Source organism: Rhamphochromis sp. 'chilingali', assembly GCF_963969265.1.
Source record: "Rhamphochromis sp. 'chilingali' genome assembly, chromosome: 10".
Classification (NCBI taxonomy): Eukaryota; Metazoa; Chordata; class Actinopteri; order Cichliformes; family Cichlidae; genus Rhamphochromis; species Rhamphochromis sp. 'chilingali'.
The window spans coordinates 28,917,249-28,945,200 of NC_137937.1; the positions used below are offsets into that span (position 1 = coordinate 28,917,249).

Sequence of the window (27,952 nt, forward strand, 5' to 3'; positions counted from 1 at the left end):
CATTTGTGTCGTAATCGCTTTTTTTCTTCAAACATTCACCTCATTACCGACTACCTAATGTAGTCCATCCAATTAATGAAGTGTTTGCTCTCCAAGTCGAGCTGTGCAACAGCAAAACAAAGGGGACGGTATTATTACAATCTGAACCTGTTTAAAAACAGGGATAAATACGTCTGTAGGCCAAAAGCAGTGACATTTTTCCTGTGTGAGTGTTTGTTTCCATCCGGTTACCCTGATTGTTTCGATGTTTGGAAAGCTGCACAACTGGAATTTAAATAGGACCTTGCAACATCTGTGCAGCAAAGTCATTTCTTTTACAATCCAAATCCAAAAAAATGTTAACTATCATCACCTTTTTAATGAGGCGTGGAAAAATAATCCACATAAAATTAGAGCTGGAAAATATTCCACTCATAGTTTAGGTTTGTAAAATATCAAAAATGTTGCCTAATTTCTCTTAATTAAAAAAAAAAACAAACAAAACAAAAAACAGCATCTTAGAACCTTGCCGAATATTCATTTAACCGAATGGCAAGTAAAAAGCTACAAATCCTGATGAGTTGAAATCAGAAATAAAAGAAAATAAGACTTGTAATGCTGAAAAATAAGATTTAGATCAGATCTGTTTTACATGAATCACACAAACTCTTCTAGTTTCAATGGCCTTGAAATGCTATTTGCCTGAAAGCCAAATAACACAAGCCAATAAAAGTATGCTGGTCTCACTGTGGAGGTCAATTCCAGCTATTTACACTTGGCAGCGCACTAGTTGCCAGCGCTTGTATTTGCTCTTTGTGTTCAGTAAACAGTGGTGTTACTTTGCGCCGAGTCCCCCAACCTGCGTGACTGCACTGATATTCGCACACCAATCATGGGCGCCTAATTGGTATAGACCTTCATTAATTACCGCACTGCATTGCAAATCTTTCACAGCCTTGTGCTCGCTATTTATTTTGTTCTGTCACTCGGCACATCAAAAGTGCCGATCTGATAACAACTTTGTACCATAAAAGTTGAAAGCATTCCTACAGTCTTTGCCTATAAGCACAAAAAAATTAGGTGAAATGAGAATGGCAGCACAGTGGCATTGTTCGAGACCATCGCCACAACGCAAACATCAGCGATGCAACGACTCTCATCAGTAAACGTGAGCTTTCAGGCCTTAGGAGACACAAAATGGTGTTACTCCTTGTAACCTTGTTTCCTAGTTTCTAATTACGCATGAATCTTGCTCTGCTGTCACACTGGTGAATAAAGATGGAAGTCATTATGTTTGTGGTGCTCACAGCATTAAAAATCAGACACAGACTTTGTATGAAAGATGGACTAATTCCCCATGAAGTCACCTTTAAAGCCTCAGTTTTAGCCTCAAGGCCAGAACCATCGTAGGTTTTTTGGAGCCAGAGCGGACCATATTTGGCCAGGAGGGTGGCATGATTGGGAAGCAGCTAATAGCAAACATCTTAAACAGCTTTTAGTGACACTTGTTGTACAAATAAAGAGCATGAATTTCACTCAACAAAACTGGAGCACAGATGTCAACCACAAAGCAAGCCATTGTAAAACTCTTGGACACAACAGATTTAATGCTGCCTGAGCTTTTAGGTTCACAGCGACAGTATATACACTCAATACAGCATTGTGAGTGAGCATATCCCCTTAGCCGCTTGTTAACCCAAATATCTAATCAGATTGCAGAAACTCCTAGCAAAGCGAGGTCTGAGGAGAATGGCCAGATTGCTTTGAGCAGATAAGAAGACAACAACAACTTAACCACGAATAACAGCCAAAGTATGCAGAAGAGCATCTCTGAATGTATCAGATGGGCTACAGCAGCAGAAGACAACACCAGGAGACAAGAAACTGAAGCTACAACTGACACAGGCTCTTCTGCAACATTCTTTCCTTGTAGCGAAACAGTTCAGGCTGCTGCTCCTGGTGTAATTGCATGGGGGATATTTACTTGGCACACCTTGGATCTCTTACCAACTATATAGTACCAACTAAGCATCGTTTAATCCTCACATCCTACCTGGTACCGTTGCTGGTGTATGCAGCTCACTGTTGAGTTCACTGTACTCAAATTAGTGTATTTACACTACAGCACACACACTGCATATCTGGCTCGTAGAGCTGGATGTGCACCAGGGAAGCACCTGCTCATTACCGGTATTAGTGTTTTGTAGTGTTTTCAGTCACTAACAGTGTCATAATGTTTTATTGTATTATGGGTTAAGTAATAATTGGCCTCACCAGCTGGAACGTACACCGAGCAGCTGCTGCAGTCGGAGACACACTTCAATCCTGCATTCAAATTTAACTGCACTGACAGCGAAATGTAAGCAGTTTGGACACTTCTGTAGAAGTTATAATTCTACAAATAGTGTTCAATCTATGAAATCCTGATTGAATTGTTTTATTTACTGTTTGAGAAGACTACAAGCTGTTATCATAAAACTAAGAGAAATAAATCCATCCATCCGCACCCTGTTGGACAGCATAAAGATCATCATTGAGCCCAAGCATCCTGCTTCTACTCAGCAGCTGGACGTGACAGTTGTAGTTTGAACGTTTGCCAAGATGTTATTTGCCGAGCTTCTCTAAATGATACAAACACACACACGCGCACGCACGCGTGCGCTGCTTTCTGGCCCTCAGTGACCTGATGATCACTCCTGTCTGTGGTCGCCCTCTGCTGTGAATTCCCCAACCAAAGCAGCGAGGCACGCAAGCCGCCTCGTCCGCAGCCAAAGACCAGCTTCCTCGTGTGTGTGTGTCTTTGTTGTGTGTTTTCATCACAAACACTGTGTGGACCCGAGCTTGTTTTGAAAGGCACAGATTAATGATGACTTTTGGTTATGCAAACAAGAGCTCACAGCAAGTAACAGTGAAACAGAACCTAAAGTGTGCTGTTTGTTATTCTTACATCATTGCGTACACTACAGACTCGTGCACTAATGATCTTATTACATGCTAAGACAATAAAAACAGCTTGGCAGGCTTGTCTTTTAATAGGTTTGTGTAAGAGGCTCCGTTTATTTTCTTTCATAGATTGATTCCTATGAAAGAAAATAAAAGGAGCTTTCTGACTTTGTGTCAGTTCACCTAAATCACACATTAAAGGCTAAAATTTATAAGAACTGATGCTGCAACAGAATTGCACATAAGCACAGCACTTTTTCCAACTATCTCTTCTTATCTCTGTGTATGAGTTCTTTATGGGCAACAATAAAGAACAATGAGTGGGGCTGATTTATAGCTTTCTGTTTTTTTGTGATTTATTTCGTATCATAGGTATTTCATTTTGTTTTGATTGGCCAGAAACGCACATTCCCGTCTGGTTATTTCAGCTAAGAAAAAGTTCCTAATAGAGTTTCCAGAAACTGTACTATGTCATCATATACAATACTATCCAAACGTTTTAGATATTTAGGTTGTCATCAGTCAAGCAAAACTATCAAGGTGGTTCCCAAATTAATTGTATTTCGTGACAACAAGCCCAATTACAGAGTCATAAAAACGTATCTTCAGTGACAAGGAGAACAGTGAGTCCTGCGGCAGATGGTCTGGCGCCGACAACGGCACTGATCTCAAAAATCATGCGCTCAGCTTGAGATTATATGAAGAGACAGAAGACATGAAGACAACTTGAAAACTCTCCAAAACGCTTGAAGTGATCTGCCTGCCAAGAACCTTGAAAAACTGAACAAGTACAGAGTGAGCACGGTCTTAAAAGCAAAAGCTGGAAACGTCCTGACAGATTATTCATCATCCTTACTTTACTGTATGTTGATACTGTGATATAGTTTTACCTCTCAAACCTGTGTGCCATCTACACCCACCACCCATTTTATAAGGTTAGCACAAATATCTAATCAGCCAATCACATGGCAGCAACTGTATTTAGGTATGTAAACATGGTTAAGATGACCTCCTGAATGGAGGGGGGGATTTAAGTGACTTTAAATGTGGCGTGGTTGTTGGCTTCAGACAGGCTGGTCTGAGTATTTCAGAAACTGTTGATCTACACACACCCATTCTACGGTTTACAGAGAATGGTCTGAAAAAGAGAAAATATCCAGTCTGGATGAAAATGACTTCTTGAGGGGGCAAACGGGATTGGAAGGCAGCAGAAACTCAAATAACCACCCACTGCAACCACAGTATACAGAAGAGCATCTCTGAACTCAAAACACAGATGAGGCGATTGGCTACAGCAGCAGAAGACCACAGTGGAATGGATCCATCCCACCTTGTATCAATGGTTCAGGCTGGCGGTGTTGGTGCCCTAGTACCAACTGAGACTACCCGAGTATTGTTGCTGACCATGTTCATCCCTTTATAAATCTCCTAATAATACAGGATTAATGCACCATGTCACAAAGTTTAAACGAGCTCTGACTGGTTTCTTGAACATAACAATGAGTTCACTGTCCTCAAATAGCCTCGCCGGTCACCAGATTGCAATCTAACAGAGCACCTCTGGGATGTGGTGGAACAGGAGATTTGCATCATGGATGTTCAGCTGACAAATCTGCAGCAACTGTGTGATGTTATCATATCAATATGGACTAAAATGTCTGAGTAATGATTCCAGGAGCTTGTTGAATCTGTGCCACAAAGAGTTGAAGCCATTCTGAAGGCAAAAGGGGTCCAAACCCAGAACCAGCAAACGTACCTCACAAAGTGTCCAGCGAGTGTATGTTTTGTCTGCCGCTCCAGTACAATAAATCTGAATAGAGTTTCTTTAAGGTATTCGAAACACTTAAAATTGAAATCAATATTTATTTATTTTAACCAGAAGCAGCGAGCTGATTGAGCCCAGTTGGGAATTATCCTGAAAAAGATTTTCACAAAAAAACTTAAATTTGAAGGAGTTATTTGATAGTTTTAGCCCTCTAAACAGAGGCTCCTCTAACATCTACTGTGCTGGAGTGACAGTAGAGATTTCCTACCTCATTTACATCTGATATGAACATGCAGTCTGTATCTGGATAACTTATCAGCCGGGCCACATGTGGAGGTGGTGCTGTGATCTCATTTCAACCAGGTGTAAAAGTAATCTGTACAGTGAAAACACATTTAAAAACAAGAGAGAGCGGGAAAAAAGCAAAACAGAAAACCAATCTCAAAAGGTGAAAGGTCACCTGACTCCACCTCATCTTGCCAACTAAAACAAGGCTGACTGAGACCACAGGAAGAAGCAGCAACTATCAGAGATGTAAGGGGGGAAGAAAAAGCTGTGTTGTTTCCACTTACCTGAAACTCACCATGTGTGGTCAGTCAGTCACACCTACATAATTTGCAGCTTGATATCAGACCAAATTGTGGGAAGGAAGTAGATAAGGAGAAACATTTTAATACCAGGTGGAAATGCAAAGACTCGTGGATTAGATAGCATTCTCCAGATAATCGTATCCAAATCTGGACTGCATTTTAAAATGAGGCTGGCTGATCTGAAATCCTGGATAAGGATAAGACGAGAGGCATTAATTAATTTTAAATGAATTTTCTTCTTTGACACGTTGATATTGTCACCGACCAATCCTAGTTAGTGCATATCTTAAAGCCAATGCCTTTGTTCTGATTGTGTTACTAGGCTTCAAGTGCAATGGTTTCCACTGAAGGCAAATCTTTTTAAAAAAATAAGAGCAGGTGACTGAGATAAGGAAGGCTGTATAGTTCCCCAGTGCTTCTGGGCTCCATGGCTTCAGCAAACCTTACACTAACAGGAGTAAACAGTCCTATTTGTTTGACACTATTTTCAGATGTGCATTGATACAGGGTTTATTCCTTAGAGCAGAGATATCGAACATAAAGCCCGGGGGCCAGAATCAGCCCGGAAAACTCTTGTAACCTGGACGGCTTTGGAAAATTTGAAGGAGTGCACAGATTTTGAACTTTTAACTCTATTTTCACAAATTTTAGAGCTTTTTTTTCCTTCTCTTAAAAATATCCCTTCGTTCATATAACACCAAATTAATTAAGTAATAGATAAACAATTAAATGACAAAAAGTTCCTGTTTTTCCACTATCTACTATGTAAATTTATGCTTTTCATGGTAAGTTCACAGAAAAAAGTACATTTTCTTTTCTTTTCTTTACAGGACAGTCTGGCTGATGAACTACCAGAATTTACACATTTATCGTGTTGTTTCACTAAAAGTGAAACACAGTAGCTTGTATGTGGCCCACAACGTAAAATTAGTTTGAAATTCCTGATTTGGAGGCTGGATTTCTGTGGCACCGAAACCAAAAAAAATGGCAGTGATAGTGTGTTTCACTGATGTGTTTTTGGACATCACGGGTACTTGAGTGCAGAAGAACATTATATGTGCGACAGTGGCGCACACACTACATAATCAGATCAATTCATTGGTGGTTTTGGTCTTTTTATGGCAAACGTTGACAACGAGAACAGTATAAAGCTCACCAGCCTGGATCCTTAGATGCACAGCCATGTGTTGAGTGTTAATGAAAGGTAGCAGGAAATATTTGAGGCATGCTGCTTGATTTCAGTGTTGCTGTCTTCAAAGCAACGCTGTTAGATGGCGCGACATCCCGCCCCCTCCTCCTTCGCTTCTCAAGTCTCCAGCAGAAGAAAGGCCGGGGTTAGGAAGGCCCTCTCCTGGGACTGAAGGCATCCACACCATAACACACTCATGTTCCGCTATTTATCAGTTGCTGTATTCATCTTTTCTGTTTTCCTATTCACACCACTATCAGGTTGGATGTGACACCACCCCCACAGAAGGTCAGGATAACACCCCGCACCACTACCACCACCGCCACCACACACATACAAGCACACTATAGAGTTATCCTCCTTGAAAGAGATCAAAGATGCTATTGATTGGTAAAGAAGACAAAAGGTAGCTGAGGTGGTTAAAGTAGGCCAGTTAGCATGCCGATGCCTCTGCGTCTGTTCTAATGGGGCGCTGACGTTCAAGATAAATTCCACTGGTGAATGTTTAACATCCCATTAATGGGTAGAAGAGACCATAGAAATGTCTCTACAGCCCTCAACAGCTTTCTCAGGCATAAATCACTTTACAGCATGTTTTTGGTGCAAGTTTTGTGTCACGTGTCTTTGCGCAGGCCTTTAGGTGAATAATAAATTGAACCCACGTCCACACTAATCTCCTCGTTGCCAAATTAAGTGCAACTTTTAAAAATGTCTGGAAAAGCAATTCATATAGCCTCTGTTTGAAGTCGTCTGGCACATGCTGGGTGACGATGAATTGTCCCCCAAAGAGTTAATTGATGGAGAGGAGAAAACCTTCAGGGAGGGAAAAGTTCAGTTTTCTACCTCCCCGTCCTGTTTGAAGGAGATGTGAGTTGGCAGTGCAGGAGAGGCTTGAAGATTAATGTTGCAAAAGGGGGCTCTGACAGCCTTTCCGCTGGTTGTGGTTCTCTTGGGTGGCCCGATTGGTCTTGGATGTCACTTTTGCTACTTAATCTTGTGTATGTGAACCAGGCTGATTCAGAGGGCTGGGGGTTGGAGGGTGGGGCTGTCCGCTGGGCAGCAACAGAAGAGAAAACAAGAGTGTCACTCTCCTAATTTTGAGCAGATTACTTTTGGATTTTGCGCAAGTGAATGCAACAGAAATAAAATTCAGATTTGTTGTTGACATGTTATTACTGTTTTATAAAGCTTTAATCAGCTGATCAAATCACCTTCAAGATTCTATAAAATTAAATCAAATGGATTTAATTGGTTTGTGGTGTTTAAATATGACATTCTGTACACTAAAGATGGCAGTCCAATAATTAAATAATGCAATAATACCATGCTGTTGAAACAGATATATATAAGGCCAGGCTGTAAATTATTACAGTGTTTTTAAAATGACTTGTTAAGTGAAAAAAAAGCCACCTCCGAGTTCCGTACAGTTCTATTATTATTGGATTACTACTGCTGATGCACATTAATGTGAACAGTAATTATTTTACCTACTTTAACAAGTATTTTACAAAAGTGAATCATTTTATGCTCATCAATATTCATTTCTTTTCCCCGCATCAGGATAAATTTGTAAAAAATTATGAACCGGCTGTTAAAACCATTATTTAAATGTATGATGCAGCCATTAAAGAGAGAGAGAGTCAAATTTGAGTATTTCAGTTAGGTTGATGGGTAGACTGGATCTGCTGCAGGGATTGTGACTGGTTATTACATTGTAAGCTCTGTTTAATAAAAACAAAACACTAAACACGACTAATCGGGCACAGAAACAGTCTTTTACAGTAAGCTTCCTGTTTAATTGCAGAAATTTCTAAATAGAAACACAATTTTATATACTTATAGTGAGTTTGCCTCACTAAAATAATTACTTTTTTTTTTTTAATAAAAGCAGAAAATGCCAACCAAAACATACATCTATCTGCTGTTGCACTTTAGTTGGAACATTACAAATTTGGGTTGTTGTTGGTCTAATGGCTTAGTCACATTAGAGTAAAAATAGGACATCAACTTTGTTACAGTTTGGAAAAAACAATCGGTAAACTTGCCACATCACAAACTATTGCCAGTAGTTTCTGGTCGTCCAGAGGTTGAGTGTATAACGCCATCAACCTCTGGGCGACCATTTTTGATCGTAAGGAAAACCAGGACGCCTGACTCCAAACTGACTGTAATCACTGTCAGACGGGTTGGTAAAGGTTCGCAAATAACTGCTGTCTAATAATCTGTCTCATAAATGCAGACAGATTGGCAACACGTTGCAATCAGTCTGCGTCACTCTACGCTGATGAGCGCAACTTGTCTTCGATGCCTCTCTTTGCAGTAGGGGAAGTGACTGAACTGGTTGCCTTCTGATTTAAATCCTATGTAAAATGTTGCTCAGCACTTGTATCATTTTGCAGGTAAATTGCCTGCAAAATGTATCAACCTGTAACACCTACGTCACAAATTTTAAATCTGTGAGGTTCTGGCTGGACAGCTCATGTGAATCTGTCTTAGTAGACAGCAACATACCTGTGAGTTGCTGCTGATTTACCACTGTTGATTGCCGTAATATCACAAACAGATTGCATGAAATTGCCAGCCTGACCCCATTAAATCCCAAACTGATGCTGACTGATAGCAGACCTGCTCCACCTTATTGCCATTTTTTTCCCCATCTTGAAGCCCCAAAGTTGCTTTTAAGATGGCAACTTACTGGGCGAACACTTCTGCAGGCAGTCACACACCTGGTCCCCATCTTCGAAGCAACCATTTCAAAGACAACAAGATTGCAAGTTCATCGGACACAGTCACAATAATTTTGGGGCAGTGGTATGGTCCCCAGTCTAATGTGACTGAATGCACAAATAAGCACTGTGATAGCCCCACTTTAAGCTCTGAGACTGATTTGTTACAAAGTATCCCTTTTAGATGTTTAGATGAGTTCACAGACCTTCCAAAAATATCTGTGCTTTTAATCGGGGGAGTAAAATCACTTGTTTATTAGCAGTAAAGCAATTAGAAAACAAAATCTCCATAACTGACCCAATTAGCTGTCAGACAACCTTTTTAATTCAAACAATCCCAGGAAATACAATTTAACTAAAACTTAATCTGCGTAGGATCAGATCATCTAACAGTGATTGTTCTGATCAAAAAAAGAGGAAAAAATAAGTTATTTTACAGCTTGAAAAGAAGGAGAACTATAAACGTGTTATGACTACACAGATGTTAAACACTGAAGGGCCATCTGGTAGGTAAAGAGAGCAGTTTTTCTTTCTTCTTCTGAGGTCTTCGAATTGGCTTATCCTATTAGAGGATGTTTAGGCTCAGTTCTCAGAAAAACAGTAAACAGAGAGGGGATACTGCAATGTGACACCAAAGCAACAGACTGGAGGCATTTAATAATTCTCAAATTGACCAAAAAACATTTAAAAACTGACAACAAAGTGAAGACTGTTCATTACTAAAGATATGAATTTAAGCCTGGGATTTGTTTAGTCCTGTGCTTTCATTAAATGTTAAATAAACGCAGAAACTGAACTTTTCTCGAGGTTTCATGAGTCTTTATTTGGGAACAAACTTAGTGAAAAAAAAGAGGCTGTAGCTAGGTAAGTACACAGATATGTGTTAACTGCACACATGCACAGAACTCTGACAGCTGACCAATCAGTCAGCGAGCTCCTTCCAGCTAATATCTCTAAGCCAGGCTACACTGGTCTCTTACTTGACCTTACTGACATTTAACCCTAATCCTCAACACCTTAAATGCTATTTCAGGCCTCAGCTCTAATCTTATTCCCACCATGTAACTTTGTATCTACAGCTTGTTACTCTAGCAAAGCTGAATCATCTCAGCACTTTCTCCAGTTTCTATTGTTCCCTCGGATTTTATCAGTGACCGACTTTGCAGTTTCCTGCATGAGTCAGGGTGCGTTTCGTCATTGCATTAACGGCAACGTGAAATTTGCCCGAAACCAAATATGGCTCCGGCAGTGATCAAACTGCTCCATGCCAAAAGTTTGGCAAAACACAGGTGTTCCCTCTCTACGCAGCAACTATGTTTACTAGATTGTCCCTGTGAAAGACTCAGTTTTTCTCCTTTTTCGCTTTCGTGTGAAAGGTTTGTGTTTTGAGAGCTGCAAGCTGCCCACATAGTGTCGTCACTGGAGCTGCTTTCCCCGTAAACTGTTTGGATTCAATGAGCTAATCCACCTACAGCGCTTGGCTCTGGGCCACGCAGCACACCAAACACACCATAATGTCTAAAAGGCTCAAATTTATAGGCAACTGTTAAATATTTACTACATATTAGCGACTGATTAATCACCTGTTGCCTGCACACTCACTGCATCGGCTTGTTAGGCCAAGGCTCGTAAAAACTACAATCCAACAAGGCGAATGGAGTAAATGTCACATTGTTGTGTTAGGTAAAATAACTCCACTGGGTGGTAAATCTATTATTTAATTTCACCTGTCTCAGAAAACACAACTTCGCCCTGATCCATCCTTCCTGATGTTCATGATATGTGTTGAAAGTAATTTAAAGCTGGCATCTGCACTACATGAAAGCCACATTACCTTCTGAGAGTGCAGCCAAACCACAGCTGTACTCTGCACATGTTCATCTGGTCTCCTGCAGAGAGAGGCAGTGCATGTCAGAGCCCTTTCTTTTTGTTATTCCTTGTTCTTCTCCACCTCTGATAGTAAATTCTCTACAAGGTCCACGAAAAAGGACAGTCGGAGCGTCATGTCTGTCAGTCTTCAAAGAGTTATGACAAGGGAGAGTCACTAGTAAAAAGCAGAAACTCTGATAGCCATCAGTGGGACGAGGACTCTAGTAAATGGAGCGCTGAGTCTAGACCACTTGAGACGAGCATGTTAAGGTCATACTCATAAAAGTACCCTAGACACTTCACTCCTTACAGGCCTGGAGGGGAAGAGACGGAGGGGGGAATCACCTGCACAGATGAGTCAGGAGATGCTGAACTGCAAGCTGCTACTGGGTCCCCATTACAGAGAGAGCAATAGCTCGCATGTGCAACGCATTATGAATGACGCTCACAGCAGCCTACACTGGCTGTGTGTGTGGCAGGTATGTAGGAAGGGAAGGGCAGTGGACTGAAATGTGACAAAGGTGTCATCACATAAAGAAAACGGGGGGAAAAAAGGCAAATGAATTTATAACTTCCAGTCCACTGAAGAACTAAACAGATCCTTCAGTGGCCACCACTAATTGACCTTTAGAAGGAATGCAACACCTTCTCCTTGACTGACATTTGCTTTTAGCAGCTCCTGCGGGATGGGGCAGTGGGCTGGTGGAAGGCGATAGTGAGGGAGGGGTGAAGGGAGATCCGCCATGCCCCCTGTCCCTCAGACAACAAAGAAAGTGAGTGATGTTTGTCTGAAAACCAAGAGCCGCAATCCCTCGTTTTGATGTGTGGGCCACCTGGGATGTGGGTCTCCGTCAGCACTCGGGCTGAGGAGAGAGGAAGAGAAACAGGACTCACACAGATCTCGTCCTCAGGACAAACAATCTCAGTGACAAGCCGGCCGCAATCCCACGGAAGTCACCCAACAGATGAGGCATTCAAACACGCAGAGAAAACAAGGGACGCTTAGGTGGCTACAAAGGGGCCAGAGCAGCACAGCATGGTTTCCTCCAAAGTTTGAGGATTAAAGTTTGATCCCTGCAAGAAACAAATTAATCTCATCTAAAACTCACAAATGGTAAAAAAAAAAATAAAATAAAAAATAACATCATGAAGGTAGTCCTAACAAATATTTTCTTAAGCACTTTCTTAAGTTTAACTTTGAAGGATTTTACACAAACTTCAGCACTCCTGAGGTAAATATTGTGCTACTTTGTTTCCTTTACAAAACCTCAAATTTGGTTTCAAAATGCCCAATGCATGCATAATACAAAACAGGGGTTTTTCTCCTGCCTAACAAACTTTGGATACTTGGTGGAGATCATTTTGTATTGAGGTACACACCCAAATTTACCTCAATATTCCTGAAAAAGTGTAAAAGTAAGACGGTAAGCAGTATTTTGTCAGTACTCTAACACAGGACCATAAAGGAACAAATTTAAACAAAGACTACAGTTTTGCACATTTATCGTCTGGTGTGAAACTGAATTCACTCACACTGACCTGAGCTTTAGTTTTTAGGATTTATAGGTCTTGAGACTTGGGAAGCTTCACTAACACGCTCCTGCAGCAGACAAATATTTTTTTTTTGCATTTCCACATTGCAGAAAAACAAAAAATAAAGAGATAATGAGGAAGTCTGACTGCCAGTCATCCTAAACTAATGTGAATAAAGACTTCCTTGTTCCAATAGGATTAACTGGAAAGAAATGACTGTGGCAGCTGTCTGGTTTGGTTCCCAAGGGCCTCAATTTCCACTTGATTAACTGACATGATCAAATTACATGTAGACATTTAGACTAATTTAATATTCTCTAATGTTCATGTTTTTCTTGTGTGTGTGTGTGTTTTTTTTTTAAATATAAGACTGTCAAATTAAAGTTTAAAGTAAAAAAGCAAACACTCTGATGACTCATATGGCATAACGATCCCGGCATGTCGCTGCAAAGCGTGAGTGCACTCACTCACTGCTTGGCAGGGGTGTAACTCGTTAAGCTTCTATCAGGTTTGAGCTGTTCATTAGTCTTATGGCTCGACCACAAACCCTTCAGGATCAACGTGCACGATAGGAGGGATTTCTCTACAGTCACATTTCAGCGTCTAGTGGAGGGAAGCTCTGAGAAATCTAGAAACACAGAAATCTGGCTGACTAAAAATGAGTGAATTACTAAGAAACTGCTGAATTTTTCATTAAAAGCAATTCTGGTTAAGACTCCCATATTCTCTAACAAGAGACTATTTTTTTTCTTTTTTGGTATTGTCTTTTAACCTAAAAGCAATTTCAAAGAGAAAGGCTTAATTAATATGTATTATTCATCAAATGAGCCACCTATTTTGACGTATGTGGAAACTCTAAACAACATGATTTTGAAATTTGCACCATAACTGTGGTTCATCTGCAACCGCTTTTCCATTAATCATCAGGTTAAGTTTAAACATATGAGATTGACACCTTCAGGGTAAACAAATCTATCGCTTTTGGTGCCGTGACACCAGTGGAAATGTCACGGTGCTGCAAATTTCTGGACTCGCCTCAATCATATCACAGATCTGGAAACCATTATTTAGTCCCGGGTACATTTCGTCACCAGCTTACATCATTTCGATGCGTTTCCGTCATTTGTGTTTGTTGTTCAAAGGGGTGTGAGAGTGTTGAAGGCAAGAGAGTGCTGAAACAAAGAGGGAACACCCCGAATAGACCCAAAGGTCCTGCTTGATTACAGACTGGTATCTTTCTCAGATTAAACGTGAGCGAAAGTGATTTCTACGCTCGGCGGAGAGCTTTTTTCTTTCCCCCTCACTACGAGGGGCCGAGAATGGTAAGCGGCCCGCACAGAGCATCGGCTGTGGGAGGCAGAGTCGGGGTACAGGGCCCAGATGGATGTCAGGGCAACATCTGTTCCACCTCCTAGCTGGATCTTATCAGGAGAAACGCTGCCACACACGCTGGACGGGAGAAGCCGGAGAGAAAGAGGCATTCTTTTCAGAGTTTAAAAAAACATGCCAGCTTTTGTTTGTCCTGTAAACGAAAGTTAGGTTCCCGGTCGGGTCACACATTTGCATTTCACAAAGCTCACAGGGTTCATTTTGTGGTGTGTGATAGCATTTGTTTATACTTTTGCTGTATGACATGAATTTCTATCTTTATACATTAAGTAGTAGTTGCCAAAATATGAACATAATCCAGTTAATATTCTTATAAAATTATATTTTGTAAGAATATTCAGTACCTAAAGTGCTTAAATTATAACCAATTTAACCAGTTGGCAAAAATGCTGCAGCTGTTGAATGCTGACATATTAAATGAATGCTGTCATTTAACATGTGAGTCAACTGCACGTGTACTTTTGTTGATATCTATTGTTTCTGACACCCATTTCAGGACTTCTGAGCACAGTGTGCTTATTCTACTCTTTGCTTTTATGCAACAGAAGTAACATGAAATACAAACAGCATATATTCCATAATGTTTTTGTTTTTTCAAACAAGCTCTTTGACCTGTTTTTAATTAAAGTGGGAGAGAAAGTGTGAGAGAAAACACACCCAGGCAGCTTTGTCGTCACTTCACATCACAGTTTTGCTAAAAAAGATGAAATGCTGCAAACATGACATTGTTTTATAAACCCACATAGCTTCTGCTTCCAACAATATGAAATATCCTGGAGCACCTTAAATGTTCAAATGAACACCGGCCGTGTTTGAACAGCACCTGATGGAAGATTTCCTGTTAACTGAAGTGTGTGTGTGTGTGTGTGTGTGTGTGTGTGTGTGTGTGTGTGTATACACACAACAAACTGTAACTAAGTTGTAAATGTGAGAAGAAAAAAAAAGCCCAGATAATGACGTGAATGCAGCACTCTTGATGTCAGAAAATCAAAACCAAAAAGACAAATGATAAACTATCATGAAGGCTGCAGCCTCGCATGGCGGATAATTGCTCGTGGTTGGCAGCTTTGAACTGTGTTGCGTAAGTTCAGCGTGCTTCTGTGCAGCGTCAGCCGCAGTCGTTCTCTAGAGGGCAATTTTCCTTGTTTTATCCTTTTGTTACAAATCACACCTTCACTTTATATTGCTGCCAACAATTAGGCTTGCCATAGATTTGTAGATCTCTTTGCATCTTCCTCCCTTCCTGTCTACCATTAATCAAGATTCATTTTAGTAAATTATAAATTATGCCTGCAGAGACTTGAATGTACTGTCTCCATCACAGTAAACATCCAGTTTCAGTTATTGTTGCTAGGTAATGTACTGTGAACGAAAATCGACTAGAAAAGTCTTGACAGACGACGATAGTTTAACTTTGAAGCTTCGTACTGAGGGTCTGCTGCCAACAAGGACGAGACACTCCCCGAGCCAGACACCAGGCATTAAATGAGCAGAGCAGGTGAAGGTTTAGCGAGGAGAAGACCGTCTGCGTCTTCTTCAGGGGAATTAAATCACCTTTACAGACATGGAGACAGAGTGGGGAGAAGTGGAAGCGTGAGAGGTCCCTCGCCTCTCTTCTTTCTCCCGGGAGGGCTGCTCCTCTGAGGTCCTGGCCTCTTCCCTTCCCCTGGGCACTCGGCATGCCCACGCTGAGGGAGGGCTACTTTGGTGTGACCAAAGGGAAGCAGAGCGATCAAGAGTGAGACAGAGAGATGGAAAAAATCTGAGCAAAGAAAAGAAAAAAAAAAGAAAGAAAAAAGATAAGAAGAGGGAGAAAAAAGGACTTAAAATAGAAAGTGAGAGCGACAGGAAGAAAAAAGGGGGAGCGAGACGAGCGCAGCAGCCCATGGTTTGTCTCAGGGCTGCAGGAGCTTCCAGAGCTGGTGTGCAGCAGACTGAAGAGAAGCACGTCTGCCCCAGAGGCAGAGACTGGAAAACAGGATCAAAGAGTCGCCAGGGCAACCTGCATGACACACATTGTATTAAAGCCACACGGTTAATTTGAAAGAGAGGGAAGAAGGGCAAAAGGAGAAGAAAGGGGGAGGCAGAGGTAGCACAGAGAAGAGTATATTTATCAGGCACTCCTGTCTCACTCTGTTAACTTTCCACTCAGAACTTTCTTCAGCTGCTCCACTTTGACTCTCTCTTACTCTCTCTCTCTCTCTCTCTTTTTTAAACCTCTGGCTCAAACTCCTCTGTGTCATCTGCATTTTCCTGATTATCTCAGCTCAGGTTTCCACGGGTCATGCTAAATCACAAACCAGAGGTACTGTGAAGAAAACATGCAAACTTTCAATTCTTTAAATATTTTGTGCTAAAACATGAAATGCAAATAATCCATTATTCAAATATTTTCCCATTCATACCCATTTTGACCAAATTTATGCACAAAAACCCTTTAGCTCCACAGCTCGGCAATTATTCTGCAAATAACTGCATTACGCCCCTCGATAGCATTCAGAGGAAGTAAGAGGACAAATGTATCAGATGTTTTACTTCCACAGTTTAAGAAGCAAAAGTGATCAAAATGCCAACAAGAACTGTGACGGTAATTTTCCTTTTAAAACGTAAATTGCCTTTTTTGAGACAAATGCAAGATGAGATAATAACAACAACAATGTAAATACTGCATTTTTAAAGGTTTGGGTAATGAAATGACATGAAAAGGCCAACAGATCCCTAGTCAACAGATTTATTTTGCTTTCAAGCAAACAAATGTATCATTCTCACATCAGGTACAAAAAGTGGTTAAATCTCTACAAACCTGACAAAAATACTAATCAAAATAACAACAAACAATACAGAGTACGCAGGAAGGAGGAGGGGTGAACATTATTCATAAGCACATCTTCGGGACAACCACACACCTGTGGCACAATGAACATGACTCATTTTAAGAGGTGTGGAGTCCACCTGAGGGCAGCCGCACTGAACTGGCTCATCTAGGCCAAAGAAGCCCCATCGAGCAGTAATGGAGACAGGGAGCGGAGCAGGAGTGGAGGGGTAGTGTTGGTTTGGATGAAATGGGGCAGAGGTACGTGATAAACAGCAGACGGGGAGGGGTCTTCAGACAGTTGGAAGGCATTAGTGTGTCGGACAGCGACTTGTCAGATGCAGCTGTTGCTGTGGCTGATTGATAGTTTGTATTTCACCCAGATGGGAGTCTGCAGTCACAAGCCAATGCTGAAAGGGATTATATCAAATTCAAAAGAAAAAAAACATACTGTAAAAAAACAAAAACATCATCAAAAGTGACAATTTTAGTGTTAAGCAACCAAGTCCATTACATTTCTCTACTTCTGGAGAAATCCAGCCTGGTCAATCATTGTTTTTTGTTTCTTTTTTTCTTCTTTGATTTGAAAAAATTCCTAAGTGTGACTCGTGTGTGTATGACATATAAAAAAAATCTGAATGCAGCTCTAAGAGGTTAAGATACAGAGCTAGAAAATATATCCTAAGTTGCACATTTACAAAAGCATTCAAACTCATTTCCACTTTCTCTGAAAGAATAATGTCTCCATAAACTCACCTAACACTAGTCACATGATTAGTAGTACTTGTATATGGCTGCACAGGAGGGTACACAGCAATATACTTGTCTGCATGTACATAAGATACTCCATGAGATACTCAGACTACACTATTCAGATTAGATATTCAGACACGGTGTGACACACCGATATGTAACTACCGTTCATAACACAAGGCTTTGGACTATGCACTCCAATCACATGATGGCATTCGCTGTTACCGAGTCAAAAGGAGAAGCACACTTGACAGCCATACAGTACTTCTCAGTGGAAAGAACTTCAACCATGCCCACCCAAACATCCTGTAAAGTAATTAGTGGAGATGTTAAACATATCTACAGACAACCTGGGCTCCACTGTGTGTGTGTGTGTGTGTGTGTGTGTGTGTGTGTGTGTGTGTGTGTGTGTGTGTGTGTGTGTGTGTGTGTCTGTCTGTCTTAGTGCTCAATAATGACCAAAGGAATGCCATACCTTCCAAATGCCATTGATTTAATCACAATGGCACAAACAGCAGTAAACAAGATTTCTGTTGTCGGCAAAGTTCAGTGATTTCTTTTGACAAACTGCTTTACGCTGGGTGGGTTTAACAGTCGCGCTCCTCTGTCAGGCTGTAGTAGTTGACTGTCGCTTGTGCACGCTCTTCCAATTTGAAAAATGAGACCGCAGTGAAGGGAGGATAACATACAATACACATCTCACAGAGAGAAACCAACAACTGCTGTATTTTCTTGTGTGTGTGTGTGTGCGCGCATGTGTGTGAGAGTGCATGTGTGCACATGTACATGGGCACCAGCAGGATGTGTTGGTGTTTAACCGCTAATGTCTCCTAGCATTAGCAGCTTTAGCATCATATCCTTGCCGGCTCTGTGTCTTTGTCCTCCAACAGGCTAATGAACTGACCGAAGCTCTCCTTCACCGCCTCCATGCTGTCAGTGGTGCTGCCCTCCAGGATCCAGCGCTTTCCTCGGGCCAGCGGTTCCAGCTCAAAGTACTTCTTGATCTGCGGCCAAACACACGATGCAATCAGCTAAAATAATCATTTGAAAAAAGTAAAATCTTATATTTAGCGTATAACAACAGCTCCTGTTTTCAATACGAATAAAAAAAATATGAATCAACATTTTAATTTCCCCCCAGAACATCTCTGATCAAATTCAAAGTATAAAAAGTTCAAATAAAGCAAAAACACAATCGTCAAACTACAGCTTGTAAAGGCATGTAAGCTGGCACATTTTCATCTCATATCCTCACCACACTAGGTCAGTTCACACATTACGTCACCCTCAAACATGTGGCAGAAAGTAACTGTATAACGTTGTGCTTTAGTAACACATAAGACTGAAGACATAGTACGTTTTTTAGACCGGTATCCAGTAATTGCTGCTGTTCGACCCCCCCCCCACACACCTAAATGAAACACAACAGCCTCTTCATCTGACGAATAAAAGGGTTGGCACTGCTCTTTGTAACAGTTATTATAAAGTTCATATGCTGGCTTTTGGCTGCTCTTGACAGTGGGGGTGCTGTGAGGTTCAGGGGAGAACCAGAACCAGCTGTTACGTAAAAACAAATCTCAGCAGAGGGAAACAATGTCTTAGACCTCCACTGAAGGTACTGCAGGTTGTTAGGGTTTCTGACATTTTCAAGCTGAGAGATATGGAAACAATTTTTTTGCCCGATGTGAACCCAGTTCAGCCATCTCCTCCTGTTTGCCTTATAGCCAGTGAAGAATGCACAAAACCAAATGTGTACTGTCAGCAGCTCTGGGAGAAAAATGCAAAGCTTCAAATGTAACAGATGCAATAAAAACACAATTTCCCACCTTATTAACTAATTTAGTCAGTTTCATGCTCAGTTTGACAATGGTGTATAGACTTGCAGAAATGTACACAATGTGTAACAGACGCTGGGTTGAAATATATGAATATAGGCATCTCTATTTCACACTCATCTTTATTAGAATATTAAGCTACAAGCTAAACTACTGCGTTTTTTCGAATGCAATATTCACATTGAGTATTGACTGGCTGGAAAGAGGACAGCACAAAGCTATGCTCTGAAGCTATTTAAAACATTACATTAGCTATTATCAATTTAATTGATTTCTTTAGTGCTCATTTCTACACATTTCTGCAAATATCAAACCGAGATTAATGACTGCAGACAACCTCAGTGTTCTGAATTATACAAGAAAACATGTGCAGCAAATAAACACCACAAAGTCCACAAGGATCGTCACACAGTCAAATTACTTTTCAACTTCAAGTGAAATTGCTTTTGTCTAGACCGTGCTGGGCTGTCTAGCTGTGCCATGGTGTGTGGCATGAAGAGGACGGAGAGGAGGAGGAGGGGGTGCGCACTCTTTGTGTCTGCTCAAACCCAGCCAGCCATGCCAGCGAGTGGGAGAGTGAGTGCCGTCTCTGCCCCCCTGAGCCGAGTCTCTGTCCGGGTGTAATGTGAGTTTAATGACAGATTAAGTCACCTCAGCCGCGTTTGGCTCAGAGGCCTGGCTAGAAAGCCGAGTGGACCCAAACAGTGTTAACAAATCTGTCTGGGTAACTTGAGCTGCCCTAGCCCAGGCTCTAGCCCCAGACCTAGACTGTAGACGATGTGGCTGGCTGCCTGTCTGGCTGGCTTACTTGTCAGCCTGTAGCCAAGGCCCTCTTCTGGAAGACTTTGGCCCCTGCACTGGCAGACAGTCAAAAGTCCAGAAGTGACCTCTGTGCAAGTGCAGACAGGCTCAAGCTTCTCTCACTTCCCCTCACGGGCCAATAGAACACACCCAGGGGCATCTCATAGTGTGGCAAATACCTTCTTTAGCACTGTGCGACAGATGAGCGGCCTTACCAACGACGGCAGATGACTTCTAAAGTTTTCAGTGCAGCTTTACACTTATGTGCGCTAGGGCTGAACGATTATGGAAAATAATCTAATTGCGATTTTTTGCCCCAATATTGCGATTGCGATGCGATATGCGATTATTTTTTAAGGTCTTTGTCTTCTGTATTATTAAACAAAGACAAGCAATACATCATATAGTATGGCCAATACTATATTACATTAATTTTAAACTGTTCTTTCCTGGAAGACAGACCTCTGTTATGATGACATGAGGTGATGCATGAATTGATGACTGACATTTTTATTTAACTTCTTCAATCACAACAGTATATTTGAACATACACAATAGTTTATTTTTAGCTTACAAACATCTGAGCATAAAGTGCTGACAAGGAACCCTGGTGTAAACATTAAAATGAAAGTCAGTACAATGTGCAGATTGCAGAAATATACATAAAAAAAATCAGTGGCTTTACCACACTCAGTTTTTCGACATCTGTGAACTACTAGACAGTCATTCAATTAAAAAATAATATTAAATAAATAAAACTAATAAATAAAAAATACACACATCTTACTGATCTCTGCAGTCAGTAACATTACACATAAAGTGCAAACATAATAGCAATTGTATAAACACACACACAAACACGCCTTTAAAGTTTAAAGGCGTGAAATTGGACGGTCTAGCCTTCTGATTAGCTAATCAGAAGGCTAGTTCTGATTAGCGTCACCGCTGTCTCGGTGGAGTTTAATAAACTCGGCCGTCTGCTTCTTGCTATCTAAAATATAACCAGACACTGGTGTAAATTCTCGACTGTCTCATACTTCTGTTTAATAAGTTTTCTGTTTGACGTTTAGTCAGCTGTGTGAAAACCAAGGAGGAACCCACCCGGGGGATTAATAAAGTTTTATTTTATCTAATCTAATAACTTTAATCTCAGCCAAACCGATTTACTCACGAACAAACAAAACACTGAAAAAAGCCCAACAATAACATTTTTAGGTTGTCTAAGTGACTTAAATATTACGTTTAACCCGAGCAGCGAAACTCCGCGGTGATCTGAAAATGATGTGCCGGGAGTTGTGCCGTTCTCGGCCGCATCAGTAATCCTCGAGCTCCCGGCTAGCTGTCGAGCTGGTGGGTAGCAGACGCCTCTGAAAACGTCGAAGCACTTTTGCAAATATGGGATATCTTGATAAACCGAGCAGATATTTGATGTTTACACAACTACTTTCTCGCCTGAAAATATGTTAAAAGTTTATTTTGTGACCCAGAAAGATTAGTATGAGTAATTTTAAAACTTAGTAGCGGCCGCCATTGCTGGAAACTGGAGTTTGGCTGGGCCGCGCTATGAATTCTGGGATATGGTAGTAATTTGGACAGCCTTATAATCGCAGTATAATCGCAGCCTTTGCGGTTAGAAAATTGCACTTGATCATGTCGCGATATTATCGCAAATGCGATATATCGTTCAGCCCTAATGTGCGCATGATAAAACCACTAATCTGTGATCTCAAACAATCCCCTTTTTACTTAATAGCCAACTGATATGAACACCTTCTTGCGAGCTACATTTCATCGACACTGCATATCAAATCCAGAGACTTTAATCACACAATTCAGCCATTATATGCTGCTAAAAACACTTCCTCAGTATTACATTACTGAAAGAATCAGCAATGTAATGCAATCAGCAGTGTGGCCCAAACCAGTTTCTCTGAGATTAAATCCTCCTAAGCACACTTATGCTTGCTTAAGGAATTGCGTGAGGCAGTGGTATGGGTAAGCCACACAAGACGTGGATTGCCAGATGGCTCCAAGGATGACCACTGGGTCATCCAGTCTAGCTTCTTCTAGGTCATACAGACCGGAGCGTCTTGCCTTGTGCATGTTAGAAAGCAGCTTATACATGCATGAGGGTGTCAAAAATTCTTTAATCGCTTGTGTCTGTGTCAGCCGAGTTCCTGCTGCTCGAGCCTAGTCATGCTAGCCAACAGTCTGCGCTCTCAGGAGGACAGACATGAAACCCAGGAAAGGTGAACTCTTTGGTAACAGCCCTGAATAGTTAGTAACTTCTGAGACTATGAAAAGTCTAAAGAATGGGAATGTGTAAGGAATCTAACATACCCAAGGGGCAGAAGACAGACATATAAAATAATGTTAAAGCATGATTTCTTTTTGGAATATGAGCCTCGACTTAAGTAAATGAATTATAGATCTATTTTTTAGGTTGTATAATTTGTGACCCAGTGTCCGCAAGGAGTGGCTGTATAATATAGTCAGCTAAGCTTAAGCTCCAAACCTGGCAAGCCTACTTTGGGCTATTTAAGATACCCAATGGGCATATATAGCACGTGCATCCAGCTGCTCCCTGACCTGTGCCAGATTACTGCATGTATGGCCACTCTTGGCATCATGCCATGGCAAGAGGATCTCCTGGCAGAATAAAAGAGCTTTAATGAGCTCTGCTCTGGCCTCTTGACCAACTAAACAAACCGTGGAGCCACCTAAAGGGGCAGGGCAGCTATGGAGATACCTGATATTGCTGTCTGATACTACATGTGAAGAAAAAAAACCCCTAACAAATTTATATCCTCTCCTCTGCAGTTGTCTTCACCTTCTAAAAAGGCATAAAGTAGAGCAGGTGGCAGTGGGCTCAGATGTCTATATTTTAAATTATAAAGCAGAGAAAAAACAAAAACAACAAAAACTGTCAGAAGTTTTTTCTCAGTATGCTTATTTATCATATATTTAGGTACACCAGTACAGTTTCAGCTTCTCCCAGCATGCCCTGGATAACACACACACACACACACACACACACACACACACACACACACACACACACACACACACACACACACACAACCAAAAAAGAAGAAGAGGAAGAAAGAAAGCAGCACCCACTCAATCCAGACAGATACTAAGCTTCTCTGTCAGGCTGGCCAGACATTCAGGTACTGAAAGTAGACGATGCGGTTGTGATTTACTGATTATTCTGATTATTACCTGTTCATTCTTGCACCACAACTATCAAGAAACCCAAAAAACACAGCTCCTACCATAAAAAAAACCCTTCCGAAATGTATTAAACCATCACACTGTTGAGACAAAACCGACACAGCATCACAGACAGAGTACACAGAGAGCTGATACATAACTAAATGGTATGTAACCTAATGTGACTCACTTTTGTTGTAGTGTTTCCACAGCAGTAATTACCTCCAAAAAGTCAATTTCATGGATCATTTTCATTATTTTATTGGTACGCAGTGTTCCTTGTAGTTATTTCTGTTGTTGAATTTGTGCTGGGTAATTTGTGGTTAAGCACCTTTTCAACAGTGCGATGGCAGAAGTCCAAGTTAACACGGTGACATTAACATGTTCAGGATCTTTCTGATAAAGCTTACTACGGTTCAGTAGGTTGGTGCTATGTGGGCGTATTTAAGAAATCTCAAGTCGTTTTTAACATATTTGCAGAGGTTTACAACAAAGCCAGATGAAACAGATTTAGATTTGTTGGATACACTCCTACAGCAGATTAGAACCGAAAGAAAGTTAAATGGTCTGTGCTGTAAGCTTTCCATTTCTCATGTATGGTTAACACTTTCCTCGTGTTATAAAAGCCTGAAAAACAAACAATTCAATTAAATAGAGTATTATCAAATAATACTAATAACATCTTACTGTTTAAGTAATAAGACCATAAACAGAAGAACACAGAATGTTAATCTGAGAAGACGTCAAAACCTAAAGAGAAGCCGTTAAAAATACTCAGACAAGTTATGATTTCCTCCACACAACATCAAAACTGTTTTTTGAAACAAGAAGTGCTCATTGGTCAACCAACAGTTTCGGCCTAGAGCTTTTAATTAGGCTAAACTTCAGCAGAACCCTTTTTAAACAAAAAGAGCATCACTTCTGCTCACAGGATGTGAGCAAAACACATCTTTTTATTATGTCTATGCAAATAAATGAATAACATGGCCTTCGATGCCCTTCTCCTAATATTTACCATGACAACATATCTATGAAGCGTCACTGTCACATGTCAAAACCTCACCACACGAGCAGGCACAAAACTGGAGAGGGAAGCAATAGGGGGTCTCTTAACCAGGGAAAGTGGCAGACTCAAATATCCAAGACAATCAATTACACCATCCCTTGACATGTTGGCCCCTGTGAAGATATCAGTCACTTGGAAAATGGCCCACACTGGCGACTGCATTGAAACGGGAGGGTAATGTGAGATCCACTCACCATATAATAGATATGCCTTTGTTTGCTTTTCCGCCTTACCTAAAGAGCCTTAAAGACATGAGAAAGCCTGGAGGTCCCCAAGAGAGGAACACCTGGGAAGCCTGTGAATAAACAAACACTGTGCCTCAAATTGAGGGAGGTGTGAATCTAAACAGCCCACTGGCCAGTAAATAAACCCCAAAGCCTATGTAAGCACCTATTTAAAGCTATAACACTTTCAGTAATGGACTGAAGATTTTGCATCTAAGGTGGGCAAGTAAAGGTGGATCATGACCTGATCACTTGTTTGGTTAATGTATTAGCAGTAAGTAGGGCATGAAGTGAGCACTGCAGAATCCCTCTTTGAATATAGTTGAGACAGCCAGCAGCTGGCACAGCACAGCGAGAATACAATAATAGAGCTCAACAGGATCTCCATACCAAACCCTTTCCTATTGTGTGTGCACAGCAATATATATACAAGAGCTTCCCCCAACCAAAGACTTTCCCAGCCATTAGTCGCGTAGTCATTGCATGTTGTTGATGATATTAATTAAAACATTTAACTATATTTTTGGGATTCTTTTAAAAACGGTTTGAGTTGCTGAGCCCAGAAGAGACACTACAAAGGGTAACACTGTTGATGCTTTGCTAAATCACAGGGAAAAATGTCATATTCTTGGGGTTTTACCTCTCCGAAAGATCCAAAACTTTAAATTGCCTGCAAATCATATATACTCATCTAATAACAGCAGACACCAGTCTTTACATGTCAAAGCTGCCACATCACAAAAGGTTTGAGGTTTTGTTGTGCATCTGTATGTTTCCAGTCAAATCCCACTTAAACGCTATGGACTACGAATCTCGTCATCAACCAAGCTTGGGTCCATTTTAAGGGAGCAGTGATATGATTTACATGCCTCCACTGTTGTACAGCAGAATAATAGCTTTGCTTTTAGATGCATTTTGTTCAACTTTGTGTACATAAACTGACTAACGTGGCCCAGTGGACCAATCGATACTCTGACTCCCGGCCAGCGGACGTTTGTTGCCTTACCCTACGCTCTACACTGACCAACAGACAGAGGTGAAATGCCAAATACACAAAAACACATTAGCTGTCTGGTAGCAATTATATTTTTGAGGGATACAGAAATGGAAGCAATCAGCTTTTGTATACTAAAGACCACAGCAATCATCAATAAGAAGCAGTGCACAGCTGAAGACCTTGATGTTTCAAGCTGCAGTAGATTTAGGGCGCACTCAGGAATGCAAAGATCCATGAAGAAACCTACAGCTGTACTTTGAAGCAAATAAAGAAAAATGGATGTAGGGGGTTTAAGAACACACCAATGGTGTCAAAAAGACATATTGCAAAGACTTTAAACCTGAATTCTGAGCATGACAGGAGTGAGTGGGACAAACAAAGATGTGGACTTTGAGTTAAATCCTTTCATTTGCTGTGGAAACAATCCAGGTCTAGCAAGCATGTAAAAGCGCTGAGGCCACCCTGGAACCAGACCAGAGTTGTAGAACTGTTGGAGCAGGCAAAAAATGTCTAAAGTCCCAATGTCACAATGTAAAACCTGAGCAGCCTTGAGATTTACTGTCGTGTTCCACTCAGGTGAGACCACAGGGCTTCCCTTGGGCTCAGCTTAGCGCGGGTTCAAAGTGATTCACTTGCAGTACACTTTTCTTCAAAGCCAACTGACCACTGCCAGATCAGAGTTATCCTCAGAGGCTCTGTAAATCAAGGATGCACAGGGGACATTCTTACAGACTCCTTCACTGTGCTCCTTGGAACAATGTTATTGCTTTTAAGAGGTTATACAGTGATAATGTTCTTTCCATATAAGCATTTTGAAAATTTATCTAGAAGATGTGCATGAGAAAATTCCCATTTGGACAATGAACAGGTAGATCTTTTTTTTTTTTTGCTTTGTTTTTACAAGCACAGAGGCATTTGCTTTTATTTTTCTTGCAGCAAGTCATATGACTTCCAAAAATGTCTGGCTTCCTCATGGGTAAATGATGCATGTTTCAAATTTGGTAGTGACAACATCAGATGCAGTGTTTCTGCAGAACACATCCTTACATATCTACATAGGACAAAAGGGAAAAAAAGAAAAAAAAACATGGCATGGTATGTGGCATAGTGAGACAAGGGTCTAGAGGACAGGCTAAAAATATCTAAAGCAATCTGACCAACAGAAAAATAAGTAATGACTCAAAAACACCAGAGGAAAAAAAACCAGGATGGCAACCTCTTTGGTGTCCCGGTGAACGCACTAGATTTTGTTATTTTTAGCAACTGATTGCAAGAAAACCTTTTTCCAAACAATCGCAGTCCAACTTGGATTAATGGCAGTCACTCTGAGTCAGACTGGCAAACGTTTGCAAATTAATTTCTATTCCCCTCTTGGAATGGAACAACTAAGGAAGATATCATTAGTGCTTCAAAGTTAAAATGAAAAAGTTCTTCTCTGAATTTAATAAGCTGATGTCATGAAATGGGCAATTAGAGGCCTTAAAGCTGTGGCTGATTAGTTTATATGCTGATATTGGTACAAAGATGTCCAGAAGATCACTTGAGAAAGGAAAAGATAACATGCTAAAATCATACCTGAAAAACAGGGCGCACTTAATTTCATAAGCTTCTGATGCTATATATATTTAGATCACAACATCTAAGAGACCTCTTTGGTTGTGGTCGCTGGCATATATCGTTAAGTGAAGCTTAGAGATGAGGTGATGTTACAGGCCAGAAGCATGAATGGCATTTGCTATAGAGTGTGGGCTGGGGGCAAAGGGGAAGGAAAACATCCGCCCTCTTGTGCAGGCTGGAGAATAATTGGCAGGTTCAGTACATGGAACAAGGCCCCTTCACCAGGGTTTGACCTGCAGGACACTAAGAAACGTCTGCGAGGGTAGAATATTTGGGAAGTGTGTGCAGTGGGTGGGGGGGTGCGTGCGCATGTTTGGCTTGCCTTATTAAAGATTTACAGTATCTCAATTTATGAAAGGCCAAGGGCTCCCTGACAAGGAACATCTGGTCTATGGGACTTAAACGGGTGAGCTGGCGTCCTGCCCATGCTCCCTGCTGCAGGGGCCAATGTGCCAGCACCTTCCTTTAAGCCCGCACTTTCTCTCTTCTTCTTGGGAAGGGGGCTGCCTTGCTGTAGCAGCCCACACAGAGGGTTCTCAAAGCCCAGGAGGTCTGTCCCAAGCCACCGCCTCCTTCTCCAGGACCCCCCTAGTGGGACTGTCCACCCCTTTCACTCTGAAGCCCCCCTTTCACACTGCAGTTCTGACAGTT

At 41.2% G+C, this 27,952-nt stretch overlaps 1 protein-coding gene across 2 annotated transcripts in view; it reads right to left on the reverse strand.

Moving 5' to 3' along the window:
- Nucleotides 1-17,865: 17,865 nt before the first annotated feature.
- Nucleotides 17,866-27,952, reverse strand: part of LOC308404561 (ADP-ribosylation factor-like protein 15) — a 103,708-nt gene continuing 93,621 nt past the window's right edge. For both annotated transcript variants that reach the window (XM_080894663.1, XM_080894664.1), the window contains exon 5: nucleotides 17,866-18,552. In XM_080894663.1, coding sequence (XP_080750789.1) covers nucleotides 18,400-18,552 — 153 coding nt within the window. In that variant the 3' untranslated portion in view covers nucleotides 17,866-18,399. The remainder of the gene's footprint in view (nucleotides 18,553-27,952) is intronic.